A 19,797-nucleotide genomic window follows, 5' to 3' on the forward strand; every position below is an offset into this window, starting at 1 on the left:
TTCCATTATATAAACATATATTATATATATATATATATTTCAATTACATATATGATTGAAATTGTTCATTCTCTGTTGCCCAGGCTAGAGTACAGTGGCACAATCATGCTTCACTATAGCCTTGATCTGCTGGGCTAAAATGATCCTCCCACCTCAGTCTCCTAAGTAGCTGAGACTATAGTGCACATGTATGGGAGTTTAGTCAGGGTGTTGGCAAAAATATTAAAGAAAAAATGTTAGAGAAAGTTACAAAATATAGTCTCAAACCATTTTGGAAGGCCTAAGTTTGTTCTAGAGTTCATGGCTGAAGGCAGCCTTGTCCTCTTAGTTAAATAAATTAGAGTAGAAACAAAGGAATGTGGGGAGTTTACCTAACTTGTTTACTCATGTGGTTCTAAAATTAACCTTTGATTATCCTGGATGGCTCTCTTGAGGGGAGGTTAACCAGGAATATTACCCACTAATGGTGTTTGTTTTAGGCCTCTGAACCTGTCCTTTAATCTATAACCTCTAGTGGTGCTGACTCAGAGTTTTTGTCATTTAATGTGTGCTGAATAAAGGCCAGCAAGGCCAGCATGTTAGGGCCAGGCTGTTATCTCTTATAACACTCTCCTCAAGTGCCTTTAAGTGGCCACAGGCACCCAGCCCACTCGTTCACTATATTCTGTGTGTGAGTGAATTTATTCATCTGTCGTGGAGTCAAGGTCTGCAGGACAGATCCCTACACGTGGCGACCCGGACATACGTGTGCACCACCACACCTGGCTAATTTTTTTCCAACTATAGAGATGGGGTCTTGCTATGTTGTCCAGGTTGGTCTTGAAATTTTGGGCTCCTGTGATTCTCCTGCTTAGGCCTCCCAAAGTGCTGGGATTACAGGTGTGAGCCACTCTGCTGCCCTTTTAAAAATTTATATACATTGAAACTGTTATGGGGTACAAATGTAATTCTGTAATTCTGTATAGTGGTGAAGTGAGGGCTTTTACTGTAACCATTACTTAAATAATGTACATTGTCTCCATTTAATAATTCTCATCACCCACCCCTTCTACTCTCTCACTCTTCCATGTCTCCATTGACTACCACTCTACACTCTATATCCATGTGTACACATTATTTATCTCCCACTTATAAGTAAGAATATGTAGTATCTGTCTGTGTCTAACTTGTTTCACTTAAGATAATGGCCTCCAGTTCCATCCACATTGCTGCAAAAGATGTGGTTTCATTATTTTTTATGGCTTAGTATTTCACTGTGTATATATGCCATATTTTCTTCATCCAATCATCCACTGATGAACACTTAGGTTGATTCCATCTCTTTGCTACTGTGAATAGTGCTGTGATGAACATGTGGGCATAGGTATCTTTTTATTAATATATAATGACTAATTTTACTTTGGGTAGATACCTAGTGATGGGGTTGCTTGATTTAATGCTAGTTCTATTTTCATTTCTTTGAGAAATATCCATACTCTTTTCTACAGAGGTTGTACTAATTTTCTTCCCATCAACAGTGTATGAGCTCCCTTTTCTCCATATCCTTATCAACATCTTTTATTTTTTGTCTTTTTAATAATAATCATTCTGAGTGGTGTAAGACAGTATCTTATTGCAGTTTTCATTTGCATTTCTCTGGTAATTAGTGATGCTGAGCATTCTAATTCTGTGAAAAATGACATTGGTACTTTGATAGGGATTGCACTGAATCTGCAGATTTCTTTGGGCACATAGTCATTTTAACAATATTAATTCTTCCAACTCATGAGCATGTGATGCTTTTCCATAGGTTTGTGTCATGTATAATTTCTTTCATCAGTGTTTTGTAGTTTTCCTTGTTACAGATCTGTCATCTCGGTGATTAAATTGATTCCTAGGTGTTTTATATTTTTGTAGCTATTATAAATAGGATTGCCTTGGCTCTCAGCTGTTACTGGTGTACAGAAACACTACTTATTTTGTACATTGATTTTGTATTCTTAAACTTTACTGAATTAATTTATCAAATCTAAGAGTTTATTCTGGTGGAGTCTTGAGGTTTTTCTAGATACAAGAGCATATCATCAGTGAACAGGGATAATCTGACTTCCTTTTTTCCAAATTGAATGCCTTTTATTTCTTTCTTTTGCCTGATTGCTTTGGCTAGGACTTCCAGTACTATGTTGAACAGGAGTGGTGAAAGCAGGCAACCTTGTCTTGTTCGGGTTCTTACAGGGAATGCTTTCAATTTTTCCCCATTCAATGTGATGTTGACTGTGGGTTTGTCACATATTTCTTTTATCATTTTGGGGTATGTTTCTTTTATGCCTAATTTATTGAGAGTTTTTATCATGAAGGGATGCAAAATTTATCAAATGCTTTTTCTGCGTCCATTGAGATGGTCATATTTTTTGTCCTTAATTGTGTTTATATGATATATAACATTTATTGATTTGCATATGCCATATGTAAAAATTAATTCATGATTTAACAAATACCTTAATGCAGGAAACACAGACCATTGTCTTCATTACCTTGGGGTAGGCAAATAGTTACTGGGCAGGACACAAAAATATTAAGCATAAAAGAAAAAATAATAAACTGAATAAAAAAACACCATTAAGAAACTGGAAAGGCAAGCAATAGACTGGAAAAAAATTATATACATATACATACATATGTATATGTATGGATTTGTGTGTAAATTTATATATTATATACTTATATATAAATGGCATATATACATATTAATATGACACATACATATATACACAAATGACAAAAGGTTCATATCCAGAATATATAACATATTATAATATACAATATGCAAATCAATAAGAAAAATATATTAAACCAAATTTAAAAGTTGGGAGATGACTTGAAATAGGCATTTCATGAAAGAGGAAATCCAAAAGGTCAATAAATAAATAAAGGTGATCAACTTCATCTGTTGTTTAGGAAGTGCAAATTAAAACCACAATGAGATACTATCACATGCCTACTAGAGTATCTAAGTTTAGAATATACCACTAACAAACATTAGAGGTGATGGGGATCAAAACTAGAACTCTTACACACTGCTGGTGACTGGTAACGATTGTTTTGGAAACTTCTTGGCAATTTCTAATTAAGTTAAATATAGGTCTACTGTTTCACACAGCCATTTCATTCCTAGATATATTATTCTTAATGGAAATGAGTGCACATGTCTACAAAGAGATCTGTATGAGAATGTTCATAACAACTTTATTCTAGTAAAAACTAGAAACACCCAAATGTCTAACAGGAAAATTTAATAAATGAGTCTGCTCTATTCATACAAAGAAATACAACATCTAAAACCCACTCTTCACACAACCACCTAAATTTCACAGGTATGAATTAAGTGAAAGAAGCCACAAAACAGCTTATATTATAAATGCCATTTATGAAAAGTTCATCAACAGATAGAAATGCTCAATGGTGAAAGAAATCAAATACTAGTTACCTCTGAGAGGAGGGTAAGGGGAGTTACTGACAAGAAAGGGAACAAGGGAACTCTCTAGGGGGATAGAAATGTGTATATTGTTCTGGGTGGTAGTTACACAAATGTATAAATATATAAAAATTCACCAGGCTATAATTTTAAAATCTGTGTATTTTACAGTAAGTAAATTATATCTTCATAAAATTATGATTGAATTAAAAATAACATTTCATGGCTTTATAGATTATATGTAATCATTTTCACTGCTTTTAATATTCTATATAGTTATAAGACTATATCACAATGCAGTCATTCTTGAATTAAAGGGCCATTTGGTTGATTTTGGGGTTTGCTCCATTAGATACTCCTATAAATATTATTGTGTCTGCCTCTGGTATATATATATATATATATATGTGCACATATATGCAAGACTTACTCGGGTATAGAAGTGAAATTCCTTAGTTGTAGGATATGGGAATGGTTAACTTTACAAGATAATGCCAGGCCTTTTCCCAAAGTAGTTGTGTCAAATAATAGCCTTGCCATCAATGATTAAGAGACACTCTTTATCCCCATCTTTTCCAACACCTGGTATTATCAGACTTCTTATTTCTTGGTTTCTTTCAATGAGGTCTTGATTTGTATTTCCCTGAATTCTAATGACATTGAACATCCCCTCACATGTTCATTAGCCAAATGTGTCCTCTTTTGTGAAATATCTGGCTCTGTCTTTACCCACTTTATACTAGGTTGTTTTTGTCCCCTTTGTATTGATTTTTAACAGTTACCCAAATTTCATGATATTATTCCTTTTTTTGCTTATTTGCAATACAAAAAGCCTCTTCCCAATTTATAACTTATCAACTTGCCCTCTGGTGTTGTTTTATAAACAAGAGTTCTTAACGTAGACAAGCTAATCCATTCTTTTATGTTAGTGCCTTTGGTTATCTTGCTTCTGAAATCCTTTCCTACACACCCCAAGATGTGGAATATATTCCCCTATATTTCCACTTAGAGTTTCAAAATTTTGGTTTTTAATATAAGTTTCTGATTCCTTTGGAGTTGATTTTTGTCTATGGTGTGAAATAGAAATTCAACTTTACTTTTTTTATATGGAGAAATATTGATTCCAGCTCCATTTAGTGAATAGTCCCTCCTTTTCCATCTCATCTTCCATATGGGACTGTCAGAAAGAGTTCCAGATACACCTGGATATGTTTCTGTACTCTTTTTTATTCTGTTTGTCAATAATCATACTGCCCTAATATAGTTTTATAAGTCTTAATATCTGGTAGAGTAAGACATTCAGAAATTTCTTGGCTATTTTTTATCCTTTAGTCTTCCATATAAATTTTATAGCCAGCATAGCTTATGAAATTTTGATTGCATTTACACTGAATATGTATATCAATATGGGAAAAATTAATTTTTGATATTAAGTCTCCCGACACATGATTGTGATATATCTTTATATTTATGTTAAGTAGTCTTCTATTTTTTTCAATAAAATGTTATAACTTTCCCCAAGGAGGTCTTATAAATCTTATGTCATATTTATTCCTACATATTTTATATTCTTTGCTACTATTTTACATATCTTCATTTTTATTATTTTTTTAATTAATTGCTAGTAAATAGAAGTGCAAATGACTTTTGTATATTAATCTTAAATCCAGCTACCCTTTCAGCTCTCCTATTATTTCTAATAACTTATTTGTAGATTACTATAAATAATAAATTTTATTTCTGCTTTTCAAGTCTCACATCACAGTCTTAAGCTGACTAAGATCAACAATGTTTGAGGAAAAAAATGCTGACTTTCTTGAATATTCTCTATTTTAAAGGAAATGCTTCTCACATTTTCTATTCAGAATGATTATTTTCTGCTACATTTTATCAGGTTAAGGAAGTTTTCTTTTTAATTATGAATATATGTTGAGTGTTATTACAAATGATTTCTCTGAAATGATCACATGCTTTTTTCCTTTAACATATTAATGTGAGGATTTATACTTACAGATTCTGAAATTAAATCATCATTGTATTGTTGGGGATTCTCAAGTTGGTCAACATGTATTATCTGTTAATATACACAGCTGCATCCAACTTGCTAATAGTATGTTTAAGGTTTTATAACCATTTCAATAAGGGAAATGGATAGTTTTCCTTTGTTATAATGTCTTGGTCTAGTTTTGTATTCTACAGTTTAGAAGGTATAGTTTTAGGATAAATTAGGAAAATTGTTCTCTTTCGAAGGGTAGAAGAAGAGTTGAGTTATAAGTTTAAGATGAAAGTATGATAGAACTCTGTAAAATCATTTGTGCCTAGTGTTTTGCTTGTAGAAGATTTTGAACTATTGCTTCAATTTCTTTAATAATTAGAAGACAATTCAAGTTTTCTATTTATTAAGACTGTTTTGTGTAACTACATTTTTCTAGGAAAAGAATTTTTCATTTTGACTGAGTTTGCAGATATATTCGTATACACTTGGTAGTATTCTCTTATCTTTCTAATCTCTCCTTTATCTGTGGCTATATTCCCTCTTCCATATGCAAGCTATTTTCTCCATTTCTTTCTCTCTTTTTTTTTTGAGACAGGGTCTTACTATGTCACCCAGGCTGGAGTGCAGTGACACAATCATGAATCACTGCAGCCAGCCTTCACTCTCCTAGACTCAGGTGGTCCTCCTACCTCAGCCTTCTGAGTAGCTGGGACTACTACTAAAAATCAGCCAGGCCTGGCTGATTTTTTTTTCTTTATATGTAGTATTTTCATTATCATTCAGTCCTAGGAATTTAAATTTTTTCTTATTAGGGTTTATTCTTTAACTTACGAGTTGTTTAGAAGCATGTGATTTAATTTCCAGATATATGCAGACATTTAATCTCATTGTTTACTGACTTTACCTGTGTATTATTAGAGAACATGATCTGTGTTAACTTTATTAAGACTTGCTTGCTTCATGGCCTAGGACAAAATCAATTTTGATAAATATTCCACTTGTGCTTGAGAACATGTATATTCACTAATTGCTGGGTACAGAATTGTGTATGTGTCTACTAGAATAAGCTTGTTAATAGTATGTTAAAATCATCCATATATTTTTGTTTCTTTGCTTCATATATTAATTTAGAGAAGTGCATTAAAATCTCCTAGTATAATGAATTTCTCCAGGTAATTTTGTCAATTTTTGATATATATTTTAAGGTTATTAGTTGCATACACTAAAGTTACCACATAATATTTTTGAGTTGAATCTTTAATCATTATAAAGTGCCCTTCTTTATCCCTTAATGATTGTCTGTGTTAAGGTGTATTCAATTGGTATTAATTCCACTATACAGGTTTTCTTCGTTGGTGTTTGCCTGATATGTCCTTTTCCATTCTTTGTTTCAATATTTCCATGTCTTTATGCTTCAAATATGCTTTTTATAAATAGTAGTGAGCTAGATTTTTAAAAAATGCAATTAGACAATACATTTTTAAACAGGTATTTTTAACCAATGTACTTGTAATTATTTCTATATTTGGACTTGTTTCTCCCATCTAAGCCTATTACTGAAATGGGAAAAATTCCATCATTTCCCTCGCTGGGCATGCGTGTGGGTGTGGCTCACTTCTGTGTCCACAGCATGTAGATGGGCAGGTTGTGGGGCTCCAACCGCAGGACAGCATCTAGGGGTGACTGTTTATAGCTCCAGAAGCCCCAGTGGGTGTGTGTTACGGGGTGTTTCTTTAGTTTAATTGTCCATAGGTGGCATGTGTTCGCTCTATTAGACCCCCTGCCTTATCGGAAGGACAGAGGGCTTTCTGTATCCCAGAATTTCTTGCCTTGGTTGGTGTATTGGAAGAATTTGATCACTTGTGGGCTTGGAGAATGAATGCAAGGTTTTACTGAGTGGAGGTTCTCAGCAGAAGGATGGGGAGCCAGAAGGAAGATGGAGTGGGAAAGTGGTTTTCCCCTGGAGTCAGGCAACTCAATAGCCTGGGCTCTCCTCCGATGGCCCCAGCCTAACTCCCTGTTGTTTAGCCAGTGGATGGCTTACAGGCCTGCTGGCTCTCTTGGTGTGCTCTTACACCGCAGAGTGCCTCTCGATGTCCGGCTGCTTGTGTGTCTGCCTGCTAGGGTCTTGCGGTTTTTATAAGCACAGGATGGGGGCATAGCAGGCGAGCATGGTCATGGAAAATGCAACATTTGGGCAAAAAAACAGAAATGCCTGTCCTCACCTAGGTCTGTGGGCACAGGCCCAGGGGGTGGAGCCCTAGCCAGGGACCATGTCCTCCACTACCCACTTTGGCCTCCCAAAGTGCTGGGATTATAGGTGTGAGCCACCATGCCCAGCCTGTTTTCTCTTCCTTAATTTTTCTAAAGATTTATTTATTTTGTTGTTTTTTTTCAAAGAACCAAATACTGACCTTGTTGATCTTTTCTATTCTACCTTTGTGTTCTATTTAGCTGATTTTCACTCTTAGTTTTATCTTTCCTACTACTTCATTTGGGTTTCTTCTGTTAAAATTCTGGAATTTTAAGTTAGATATCATTAATTTTCAGTCCCTGCCCCCTTCCATATCATTATTATTTTAGGTTATCCCACTCTTTATATGTTTTTCATTCCTTCCTGCTTTAAAAATCTGATGCCTCCACAGTCTCCTTTAGCACACTTTCACGAGCTGCTCCCGTGCTCTTGCCTCCTTCCCAGTGCTCATCATGTGGATATTATCGTGAATTTTAATTCTGGGTTGTTGTGAATTATATTTTCTCTTCTTCTCTGGTCTTGTCTTTTGTTTTTGTATTTTTTGCTACCAGCAAACTCTACCACGATATTTAAAGCTTCTTGCTGCGCATAGTTCTGGTGGCATCTTCTGGATTTGTTTTTCCTCCTATTAGGTACTTCTACCATGTGTTTTAATTGTAGGATTCTTGTGGCAAACTCTCCGAGCTCTTGTATATTTGAAAATATCTTAGTCATTCCCTTTCATATGAATAGCAATTTGGATGGATATAAAATTTTAAAGTTCTTTTTCCCTTAATCCACTTAACATATTACTCCAGTTATTCTTGCATCCAATGTTGCTGCTGAAAAGTAGGATATCAATGTGATTCCTGTTCTTTTTCCTATGATTTGCTCATTCTCTCTGGGAGCCTTTAGAATTTTTCTTTTTGATGTTTAAAAATTTCATTATGTCTATTTGTCAGTTTTTTCTTCTCTTTTATTTGGTAGTCTATCATCTCGTTAAAGCTAAGGTCCTTCTTTCTTTAATTCTGATTAATTTGTCCCCATTATTTCTTAAAAGATTTACTCCTCCCCCCGTTTTTTTCTCTGAGACTCCTACTATGTGGATTTTGGCACTTTTACTTTTAACCCCATATATATTTTCTATTTTTCAATTTATTTATCCTCTCCTGCTTCCTTCTGTATAATGTTCTACAATCTAATCATCTAGTTTTAATATTCATTCTTTAGCTGTATCTACTATTTATCCTATATCACTGCACTCTATATTTCAACTATTATATTTTTTATACCTACTTGGTTCTGTTTTTATTTCTTATTCTTGCTTCACATTATCAACATCTTTCCTTAGTTTTTCTAGTATGTTCGCTTTGCTAATTTTTAAATTCTAGGACTGCGTATTCTAAACTCTCCTCTAATGGTGTTTGAAACTTGGCCTCTGAGTTCCTTTTCCCGGGAAGCATGGGCACCTCAGAAGAACAAGGCATGGATCTAGAGCTAGTCCTGTCCCTTGGCCTCAGGAGATCAAGGAAGAGTATGGGGAAGAACCCCAGACACCAAAAACCTGCCCCACTAAGCAACTCCTCAGTTCAGGGTTTCACATTTACCCACCTCCTCCTGCCAGGAGAAATAGTCTGAGGAGGAAGCACTCCTAAAGTACACCAGAAGTATCACCCAGCAGTCCTAGAGTTTGGAGGCCAAGAGGTAAGAAGTCAATCCCTACAACAAGTTAATTCCCACCCACTTTCCTTGGCTTCTCATTCAGGCAGGGCTTCAGCGATGCTCTGATTTTATCAATCCAGACTCTTGTGAGGGGCTGAGGATTGGTGTCCCAAAGCAAATGACAAGAGGCAAAAGGGGAAACTGGGTTGTTTTATATTTCTGTTTTAATTCCCTGCCTTGGCTGCAGCCTCACCCACTATCCACACCAGCTCAAGATATCCCTTTATCTTCCCAGGGATTTCTCACTCTTCTCTGAATCCTGGTATCATGAAATTTCTCTCTAAAGTTAGTTCAGGTTTAATCTTCAAAGAAGACACAGTATCCTGGAAGGAACCAGAGCCTCCTCCAGCAGGCCCTTCAATGAGTGGTTTTGAAACATAACTCAAACAACTGTAATGAACTTCGTGACACTACTATGTCAAAACTCCTTCCCTTCCTAACCACTTATTTATATAAGGTTCTCAGTGTCCATAAAAACTAAAAACAACAATACAATATATGGAACATTGTCTCATTCTAACCATATAATATTTGATCATGTATGAATGAACTAATTGGGAGGAAGGCAGCCCTATCCATCCACTAAAGCATTTCTAATATAATATTATGTTTAATAATTCTAAAAAATTATAATCATATTCTCTTGATCAATTATATATTACTGATAATAATCATAATGAAAAGTCATTCTTAAATAATTTTTAGAAATTACAGAGTCTTAGATTCCCAGGAAATCAAAAATTTAAATATAAATTTGAACTTTCTTTATAAAATGAGACAAATTATAGCTGATTAATAAAATCTATTAAGGCAAAAATATTATTATATTAGGATAAAAATTCTGTAGTAGAAGTAGAATAGAAACACAAATTCAAAGAGAAAAATGAACAACCTAGCTTCTGTTAAAGAAGAACTTGTTCATAAATATCTAAAAATGAATGAGATGGATGTGCCATATGGGTAAAAAAACTGATATTAGCTTCATTTTAATCATATATGTTTATATGAGAAATTATATCCCTTGCAATTAATTACATTTATGGTAGAAATTTTTAAAGTTCCACCTAAAAATATCTGAGGAGACTCGCCATTTTTCAAAATTCTTTTTTTGGAATAATTCAAGCATGAAAGTTTGAACAGATTGTTCCAAAAACACTTCATTCTTATTCCAATCTACAAAACCAGCACTTCTAGACTTTATTTTGCCTCATACCACTTTCCTAGTCACCTAAGAGGCAGTTTTGACTGCTCTTACTCTCTTACCTAACACTTCTCCTTAGTTACATAATGTTTTCTTTCTGTCTTCTTTCTCTCTTCTTCTCTGTTCCCACTCACTGCCCTAGTTCCAGTCTTCATTATCTCATCCCAGTCCTACTTCAGTTCTCCAGTTTCTGCTTGCCACCATGCCAACCATACCACACACTGTTGACAGATAAGTCTTCCTGAAGTTCTGTCTGTCGTGGCCAACACTGCATCCACCAACCCACTAACTGATAGAGTTGACCTATGAAGAGTCTCAGACACTTGGCTACTTGTTCCCAACCTGTTCCAATGCTCATCCTGTTTCCATTTAGCTCCTGACTCTTGGTTCACCTCCTTGTTAAGACTCTGCTTCTACCCTTTAGCCACAACCTGTGTATATGGGCTCCCTTAAGACCTTCAACTCCAATTTATTTCTAGGAATCTTCCTAGATTCAATTATCTGAGATTCAGACTATCTCAGGCAAGATACTCCATTTGAATAAGAGTTCTTCCCTCAGAATCTAGTCACTATCTATAGCCCACAGACCTCATCCAAGTCCACTGACATAACCCTCTAAGGGTTACAGGGATACAAGAGAAAACTCACACAAGCACAGCAGTGATCGCAGCACTTGAGTACCTTTTAGCAGTAACTCACTGCCAAATGAGTCCAATGTAAACTCTTAGGGTCTAGAGGAAAAGGGCTCTTTTCAGCATAATTTCCCACTACTCTCTTATATGCCTTGTATGGTTATAGAAAAAAAGAACTACATATTATTCTCTGAATATAGTTCATATTTTTTTCTATCTTTATGAGTTTGAAAAGTTATTTATATCTAGAATTCTCTTACCTTCCTTGCCCTGACTCCTACATTAATTTCTATTTTTACCCATTTTTTTAAAGCCAGCTCACAAATTACCTTCAATCTTAAGCAATTTTTAAAATCCCCTAAAGCAGGGGTGCCCAATCTTTTGGCTTCCCTGGGCCACATTGGAAGAAGAATTGTGTTGGGCCATACATAAAATACACTAACAACAGCTGAAGAGAGAAAAAAAATAATAAATCTCATAATGTTTTAAGAAATTTTGTGAATTTGTGCTGGGCTGTGGGTTGGGCAAGCTTGCTAAAAAGAATAATAGCTCTCTTCTTGGAAGTTCAATAGTAGTAGTTATAGTACATGGACATCCTTGCGGATCTATCATTCTCTGCCTGTGCTTTTGTTTTAAACCCTTTACTAGGCTGTGGGCAACCTGTGGGCAGGAACCATGCCAGACTGATCCTTGTGTCCTCCACAGCACATAGTAGTTATCCAGTAAATATCTGTTGAATTATTGAGTATATACCAATAATTGAATATTGAGTAAATCTCCAAATTTCCTGGCTCATGAGCTTTTCCTTAACACAATTTTTATAGAAAGCTTCATTAGAGACTCAAAAATATATACATAAGATAATTTAGAATTCATGAATACTACATGTAGTAAAATAAAGGTAAGATTTAACATATTTAGGATGAAAATCTTCAGAAGGAAAATATAATCACCAATATTGGGCATCAGAAAATTTCCATCCTCTTATATAGGGGATGAAAATTTAGTTAAAGCTAAAGGTCAAAAGCTAATGATCAAAACCCAAATAACAATATGTAAATTAATGAACAAAGGCCCTGTTCAGAAATTAGTAAAGACTGTTCTGAAATTAGTCCCTACACCTTGATTACAAGTGCTTTTGCAGGGTTATGACTATAAAGCAAAGTACAGACTTACTTGTGGCAAATTAATTACTCGAGAAGAGGAACTGTTTTATTCATCTTTGTACCCCTTTAGTACCTGATGGATTAAATAAAAAGATACTTGCTCCAATCAATATAGACATTTAAGTGATTGATGTCCTATTTAAAATAAGCCACCTGGCAAGACTGATACGCTTTAACAATTCTTTCATTTCAAAGAGCATACAACTGTTCTTTACTACCTACTGAATAAAATTAAAATTGTAACCCCAGATTCAAGTCCACTCACAGTTTTCTTTTCTTTCTTAGTCTCACAATTTTCTTTCCTTTTCTGGTCTCATTTCTCACTTCTTTCCTTCAAGCTTCTTATCTGCCAGTCAAATTAAACTTTCTGACTTCATATTTGCTTGCCTCCATACCTCTTGTCATTCTGCAATTTCTTATGTCATTTATCATTTTCTTCCTTGCATGGAATCTTATACACAGGTTGTTTTCCTTACTAAGTTGTAAGATCCTTATGTCAGAAACCATGTCCTATGCATCTTTAACTGTATTTTATACCTAGCACCTGGTATCTGGTAGGCGCACGCGCGAACACACACACACACACACACACACACACACACACACACACAAATGTGTTGAAGGAATTAATGTTTGAATACCATTAAAGCTCAAAACTACATTTTGGCAAGACATAAAAGAAAAACTGACTTCCTTAATTTATAGCAGTGGCTTTTAAATATAAGTGAGCAGAAGAAATACCTGGGAAACTTGTTAAAAATGTAAATTCTCGGTGTTATTTGTCACCAGGGACTTGAAGGAATACCAAGAAGCCACTGCAATTACCTAATAAGAAGCAATTAACTCCTGAAGCACAGTTGACAGTAAAAGGAAACAAGGAAGAAATGAATGAAAAAGAAGAATCGGCATACTCCTGGCCATTAGAGTCAAACTCTTCCTTTGCAAGAAAGTCATTTCTTGGGTATTTTTCCTTACATGTAACCACTGATGTTTTACATCAGGATGACAACATATATGTGTTTATTTGAAATTCTCCCTTAAATGTATACAGAAATAGTTATTTTTCTTAGAATTGTTTTCAGATATTTACCATATTTCAAAATGCACAGTACATAAGCTAAACCATAGAGACTTTTTATAGAAAAAATGTTACTATGTGTTAGGTATTACAAAAGGTATAGGCTCTGGTTATAAAGCAGCAGGGCACTGAGAGAACTATTATGTTTTCTTTAGATTACTTCAAACAGAGGATATGAATTATAGAAAGTAAGACTTCAAGAAGAGTTTTGACTTTCAGAAGTTTGTAAAATGCCAGTATTCTAAATTTCATCCACTGAATTCCTTAGGACAATCTGATTTAGTACACAATATCTGTCACTTATCTATCCATTTGGCAAAGACTTCATAGAGACAAATGTGACAGAGGCTCAAAAATGGAGACTACTAGAAAAATGACCAAAGCCAGAAATAAAGTTGTGCTAATTAGAAAACAAATAATTAAATGGCCCAACCCGAATGTGTGATGCTGAAAAGAGATAAATTTCTAAGGCACACCATCTGTTTTACAGTTTATTTTGCTGTACTACAAATCTACTCAACATAGTTTTGCAGTGATCTAGCTGCTAACTCATTTGCACAATTACTTTAGGCCAGAAATAATTATTGCACAGAATCCTTTGAGAGAGCAACACATTGATTGAAAAGGGCAAATATAATTCATTCTTGGGTGAAGACTATTTTTTAGCCATTAAAGATAAAAAATGTTATTCAAAGAAATTTGAAATTGCCAAAGGAAAATTAGAAAATTAGGAGAGAGATCCAAGATGGCTGATTACTAGCAGCTCAGGATTGTAGCTCCTAGTGAAAGCACAGAGTACGAGAGGATGCCACACTTTCAGACGAATTTTTGTTGCTCATGGACCAGGAGATTCCCAGCGGAGGAGCCCCATGGGTCGCCAACGTGACTCTTGTTGGCCGGCACAGTGGTTCTTGGTGCAGAGTAAACAGGACTGGGTCCCCTTTTGGTCGACATTTGGAGCTCCCGGAAGGCAGAGTCACCTATTCAGCTGATTGAAAAAGGGACTCAAGAAGGAAGCCAGACTGGAGATTCCCAGGCAGAAAAGCACCACGAATCTTAACGCCATGTTTTAGCCAGTGCAGTGAGTTGCTCAGATTCCAGCACTGGGAATCAAGTTTGACGTCCACTCAGAGACCTAATTTGAAAGTCGGTAATTACAAAGACGACAGGTGGATACATTTACAATGATGGGAAGAAACCAGCGTAAAAAGGCTGAGAATACCCAAGATCAGAATGCCTCTCCCTCTACAGGGGATCACAGTTCCTCATCAACAAGGGAACAAGGACTGATGGAGACCGAGTGCATTCCATTAACAGATTTAGGCTTCAGAAGGTGGATAATAAGAAACTTCTGTGAGTTAAAAGAACATGTTCTAGCCCAACGTAAAGAAACTAAGAACCTCGAAAAAAGGTTTGACAAAATCCTAATGAGAATAGACAATCTAGAGAGGAATATAAGTGAATTAATGGAACTGAAGAATACAATATGAGAACTCCGTGAAGTATGCACAGGTTTTAACAGTTGAATTGATCAAGCAGAAGAAAGGGTATCAGAGGTCGAAGACCAACTTAATGAAATGAAACGAGAAGACAAGATTAGAGAAGAAAGAGTAAAAAGGAATGAGCAAAGTCTCCAAGAAATATGGGACTATGTGAAAAGACCTAATTTATGTTTGATAGGTATATTCTCTTCTGAATGTCATGAAGAGAATAAATCCAAGCTGGAAAATATTCTTCAGGATATTATTCAGGAAAACTTTCCTAACCTAGTAAGGCAGCACAATACTCAACTCCAGGTAATACAGAGAACACCACAAAGATATTCCTCAAGTAGGGTCACCCCAAGACACATAATCATTAGATTCACCAGGGTTAAAATAAAGGAGAAAATTCTAAGGGCAGCTAGAGAGAAAGGTCAGGTTACCCATAAAGGGAAACCTATCAGACTCACAGCAGATCTCTCAGCTGAAACCCTACAAACTAGAAGAGAGTGGGGGTCAATATTCAATATCCTCAAAGAAAAGAATTTCCAACCCAGAATCTCATATCCAGCCAAATTAAGCTTCACAAATGAAGGAAAAATAAAATATTTCACGAACAAGCAGGCACTCAGAGATTTCATCACCACCAGGCCTGCTTTACAAGAGCTTCTGAAAGAAGCACTATACACAGAAAGGAACAACCAGTATCAGTCATCCTAAAAGCTTACCAAAAGGTAAAGAGTATCTCCATTATGAAGAATCTATATCAACTAATGGGCAAAATAGCCAGCTAGCATTAAATGACAATATTAAACTCACAAATATCAATATTAATCATAAATTTAAATGGATTAAATGCCCCAATCAAAGACAGACAGGCAAATTGAATAAAAAGTCAAAACCCATCAGTTCACTGTATCCAGATCCATCTCATAAGCAAGGACACACAAAGACTCAAAACGAAGGGTTGGTGGAAGACTTACCAATCAAATGGAGAGAAAAAAAAAACACAGGAGTTGTAACTTTGGTCTCTGACAAAATAGACTTTAATAGTAACAAAGACTAATGCAACAACAGGAGTCAATGATCATAAATATATATGCACCCAATATAGGAACACCCAGATATATAAGACAAATTTTTAATGACTTATAAAGAGACTTGGACTCTCGCACAATAATAGCAGGAGACTTTGACACCACATTGTTAATATTTGAAGGATCAACAAGATAGAAAATTAACAGGGACATCTATGATTTGAACTCAGACCTGGAACAAGTAAACTCAGTGAATATTTATAGAATTCTTCACGCCAGGTCCACAGAACATACATTTTTCTCAGTATCACGTTATACCTATTTTGAAAGTGACCACATAATTGGAAGCAAATCACTCTTCAGCATACGCATAGCATTTCACAGCCTTAAATGAAATATTGGTTGGCTGTTTGTCATTTTCTTCCCTTATTCCTTCCTGTCTCCGCTGTTAAGCACAATTGTCGGCATAAAAGAGGTTTTTAATACCTATTTTTAGATTGCATTCCAGCCCGGGCAATAGAGCAAGACTCCTGTTCTCTCTCCCCCTTTCTCTTTCTTTCAAAAAAAAAAAAGAAAAGAAAATTAGTGAGTGACATCACTATATATATATGTATCTAAACTTCTCTGAGGTTCTTAATGTTTTAATACCTAAAGACATGTTGCTGGGGCCTCTTCTCTGTCTTTTCTTCCTTCAGCCCAATGGCTTTATGTGGTGTTTGTATATTCAATGATTCTCAAATTTGTATCTCCATCTTAAACCTTTCCAGTCTCAAACTCATATATTCAATTATCTGTTTGACATCACCACTTGGATGCCACATAAGCATTGCAAACTGATCCTATCTAACATAGAGTTCTTGATTCACCATCCCTGCCCCAGAAAGAAATCGATTTCTCCTACAGTCTTCCATATCTCAGTAAATAGCACTACCATCCAACCAGTTGCTAGAATAAAATCTAGATGTCATCCTTATTTCCTTTTTTATCCTCATTTCTCATGCAATCCATCATCAAGTCCTATCAATTATACCTCTAAAATATGTCTGATATTTTTCTCTTCATCTCTGTTGCTACCACCCTATCCAAGTCACTATCATCTCCCAACCGTTCAACTTCGATATCTATTTAATTCCTTATTTCCAAGTCACTCCCTCCCCCAAAGATCAGAGTGATCTTTTAAGAATATTATCATATGCTAATTTATATTTCAAATATAATTATATAATGTATCCCCAGTACCTAACATGGTGTCTAGTAAATAATAGATCTACAATTTTTAATAGATGAATACTCCCTAGTAACATCCCCATATATCTCTAATAATTTCTAATCTCATTTCTCAGAAAATTTTCTGAGATACCTACAGACCTATTCACTTACTGAATCATTCACTCATTCAGCAATTGTTTGAATATTGTATTAATTGAAATTAGGTCCAGCTGTACACTATAGGGTATCTTAACGATGACAGAAATCTGTTTCCGGTTCACATAAAAAATTCTGGAGGTAGGCAGTGAAGGGCTGACATGGTAGCTCTGGGAGCTACCTTGTGGTTCCTTGCATTTTGTTGCTCTGCCATCTCCAGATTCTACTTTATGATCTAATAGGCTACTGAAACTCACAACTGCATCTAGTAGGAAAGAGGAAGGATGTGAGAAATTCCATACCCTCTCCATTTAAGGACACTTCCCAGAAATTGCACCCACTCCTACTTGTATCTCACTGACCATCACGATAAGTAGCAAAGACTGGGAAATAGTCTTTTAACTGGACAGCAATGTTTCCAGCTAGAAGTCAGGATCATTATTAGAGAAGGAGAAGAATAAATACTGAGGGATAAGCAGTAGCCTTTTCCAAAGCTCCTCTTGTGACCAGGTAATGTTTGGGTGCAGGCATGCAAAAATCAGTAAGAAACAGGTCTGTGCTTGAAGCACTTAGTCTAATGGCAGAAAGCAATTGTAAATAAACAAAATTCCAAACCAGAAGACTGCCACTGTTTGGAGATCTTGGCTTTTCTGAGTCCCCAAAGATTTTCTACATCCCAAGCAGTGAAAGAGAGGTGAGTGGTTCCAGTGTTTTACATCACTGAACTATATAGACTGTCTCGATTTTCCACAGTTATAATATTGGACATTTTTCAGCTCTGTTCTATTGGACATGATACTTTCATGACACTGAGCAAAGACCATTTAAACCTCTATAAATATATAAACAACTGTGACAACAGTTTGAAAATGCCCATTTTCAGAAATCCGTCAAGACTCAATTTTTTTTAATTTGACAGAAAATCAAACTAATTGGCTGTTTTAAGACTATTCAGAAAACTCCAAAGCAAAAAGAAATGAGCAATGGTAGCAGGTCAGAAAGAAAGAAAAAAGTAATATTGTGACTTACTGTTAACCACTGGTTATCTAGTAGTTCCTTAGCTGTGATTCTGTGAGCAGGATCTACTTTCATAAGTTGTTTCAAAACCCTTTTAGCTAAAAATAAAGAAAAATCCTGAAAAAATCTTATTTATTTTAACTACAATTAATAGCTTACATTTTACAATCTTTTAGGATTAGGTGTGTATAACAGGAAAGAAAGATGCCAAGTATACACTAAATATCATCAGTATAAAATGCCTAATAAATATAGTTTAAAGCCTAAAGTGAAGTTTTATTGCCTGGATTACCTAGTTTAATGGTCTATAGTAAACATTAGCTAGAGGATTAGCAAATTTCCTCTTTAATTTTTACTGTTTTCTGTTTTTGAAAGTTTTGATGATGAACAATCACAGTGAAGATATTGCTATTTACACAAGTAAATTTAATGACTAGACAGAGATTTAAAATATTTTAACCACTGGCCAACTTTCTTATAATAGCTTTAGTAAATAATAACACACCTATACTTACCGCAATCACTTATAAAATTCCAGACTGGATTTTCAAAATGTAGTTCCCCTTTTCTTATTAATTCAAAAAGCTTCTCTTCTGAGCTTGCCAAAAAGGGTGGTTCTCCACATAATCTGCAACAAAGGCAATCACTTTGTTTAAATTTTTTTAAATAATAAAAATATGGCTATTAAAATTAAGTTTCTATAGGACTTGGAAGTAGTGTTGCTTCATATTTAAGGAAAGGGTGGGAAGAGATGGGTAACCCCCTGAAGTAAAAATGGAAGCAACAGGATCAGTGCTAGGCTCTTATTTCAACATTGAAAGAAAGGATCTGGTAGAAGAAGTATGCATGTATACATTAAAACCTCCAGATTTGCAAATGACCCAAAGCTCTTCCAGGTGGGGAAACACCAAGCTTAAATGAGGTTAAAATACAGGAAGGTGAGTGTAAGTATACAATAATAGTGGTAGCTAATGGAGGAGATACACTCTAGAGGGAGCAACAGGAAGGTAATACCTTAAGGTGCATATTACAAATTGACTCAACTGAAAAATAAAATGAGTTATCAGTCTAATTAGTTACCAGAGACTAATGACCACCAAAGGCTTTTATCCATGGTAAAATACTATACAAATGTTAATATTAATAAAAATAAACCAAGACTAACCCTGGATTTTTTTTTTTTATTTTTGAGACAGTCTCACTCTGTCTCCCAGGCTGAAACCTCTGCCTTCCAGGTTCAAGTCATTCTCTTGCCTCAGCCTCCCAAGTAGCAGGGATTATAGGCATGCACCATCACACCTGGCTAATTTTTGTATTTTTCATAGAGATGGGGTTTCACCATGTTGGCCAGGTTGGTCTTGAACTTCTGTCTCAAGTGATCTGCCTGCCTTGGCCTCCTAAAGTGCTGGGATTAC

The 19,797-nt window shown here is 35.3% G+C and overlaps 1 protein-coding gene across 11 annotated transcripts in view; it reads right to left on the reverse strand.

Annotated features, from left to right (window-relative positions):
* STK33 (serine/threonine kinase 33) overlaps positions 1 to 19,797 on the reverse strand; it is a 238,304-nt gene that overhangs the window by 27,036 nt on the left and 191,471 nt on the right. For all 11 annotated transcript variants that reach the window (XM_017977888.4, XM_078339250.1, XM_078339249.1 and 8 more), the window contains 2 exons: positions 18,898 to 19,010; positions 18,395 to 18,480 (listed from right to left, as the gene is read on the reverse strand). In XM_017977888.4, the coding sequence (XP_017833377.2) occupies positions 18,395 to 18,480; positions 18,898 to 19,010 (199 nt within the window). The remainder of the gene's footprint in view (positions 1 to 18,394; positions 18,481 to 18,897; positions 19,011 to 19,797) is intronic.

The sequence above is a fragment of the Callithrix jacchus genome, chromosome 10, assembly GCF_049354715.1.
Source record: "Callithrix jacchus isolate 240 chromosome 10, calJac240_pri, whole genome shotgun sequence".
NCBI lineage: Eukaryota > Metazoa > Chordata > Mammalia > Primates > Cebidae > Callithrix > Callithrix jacchus.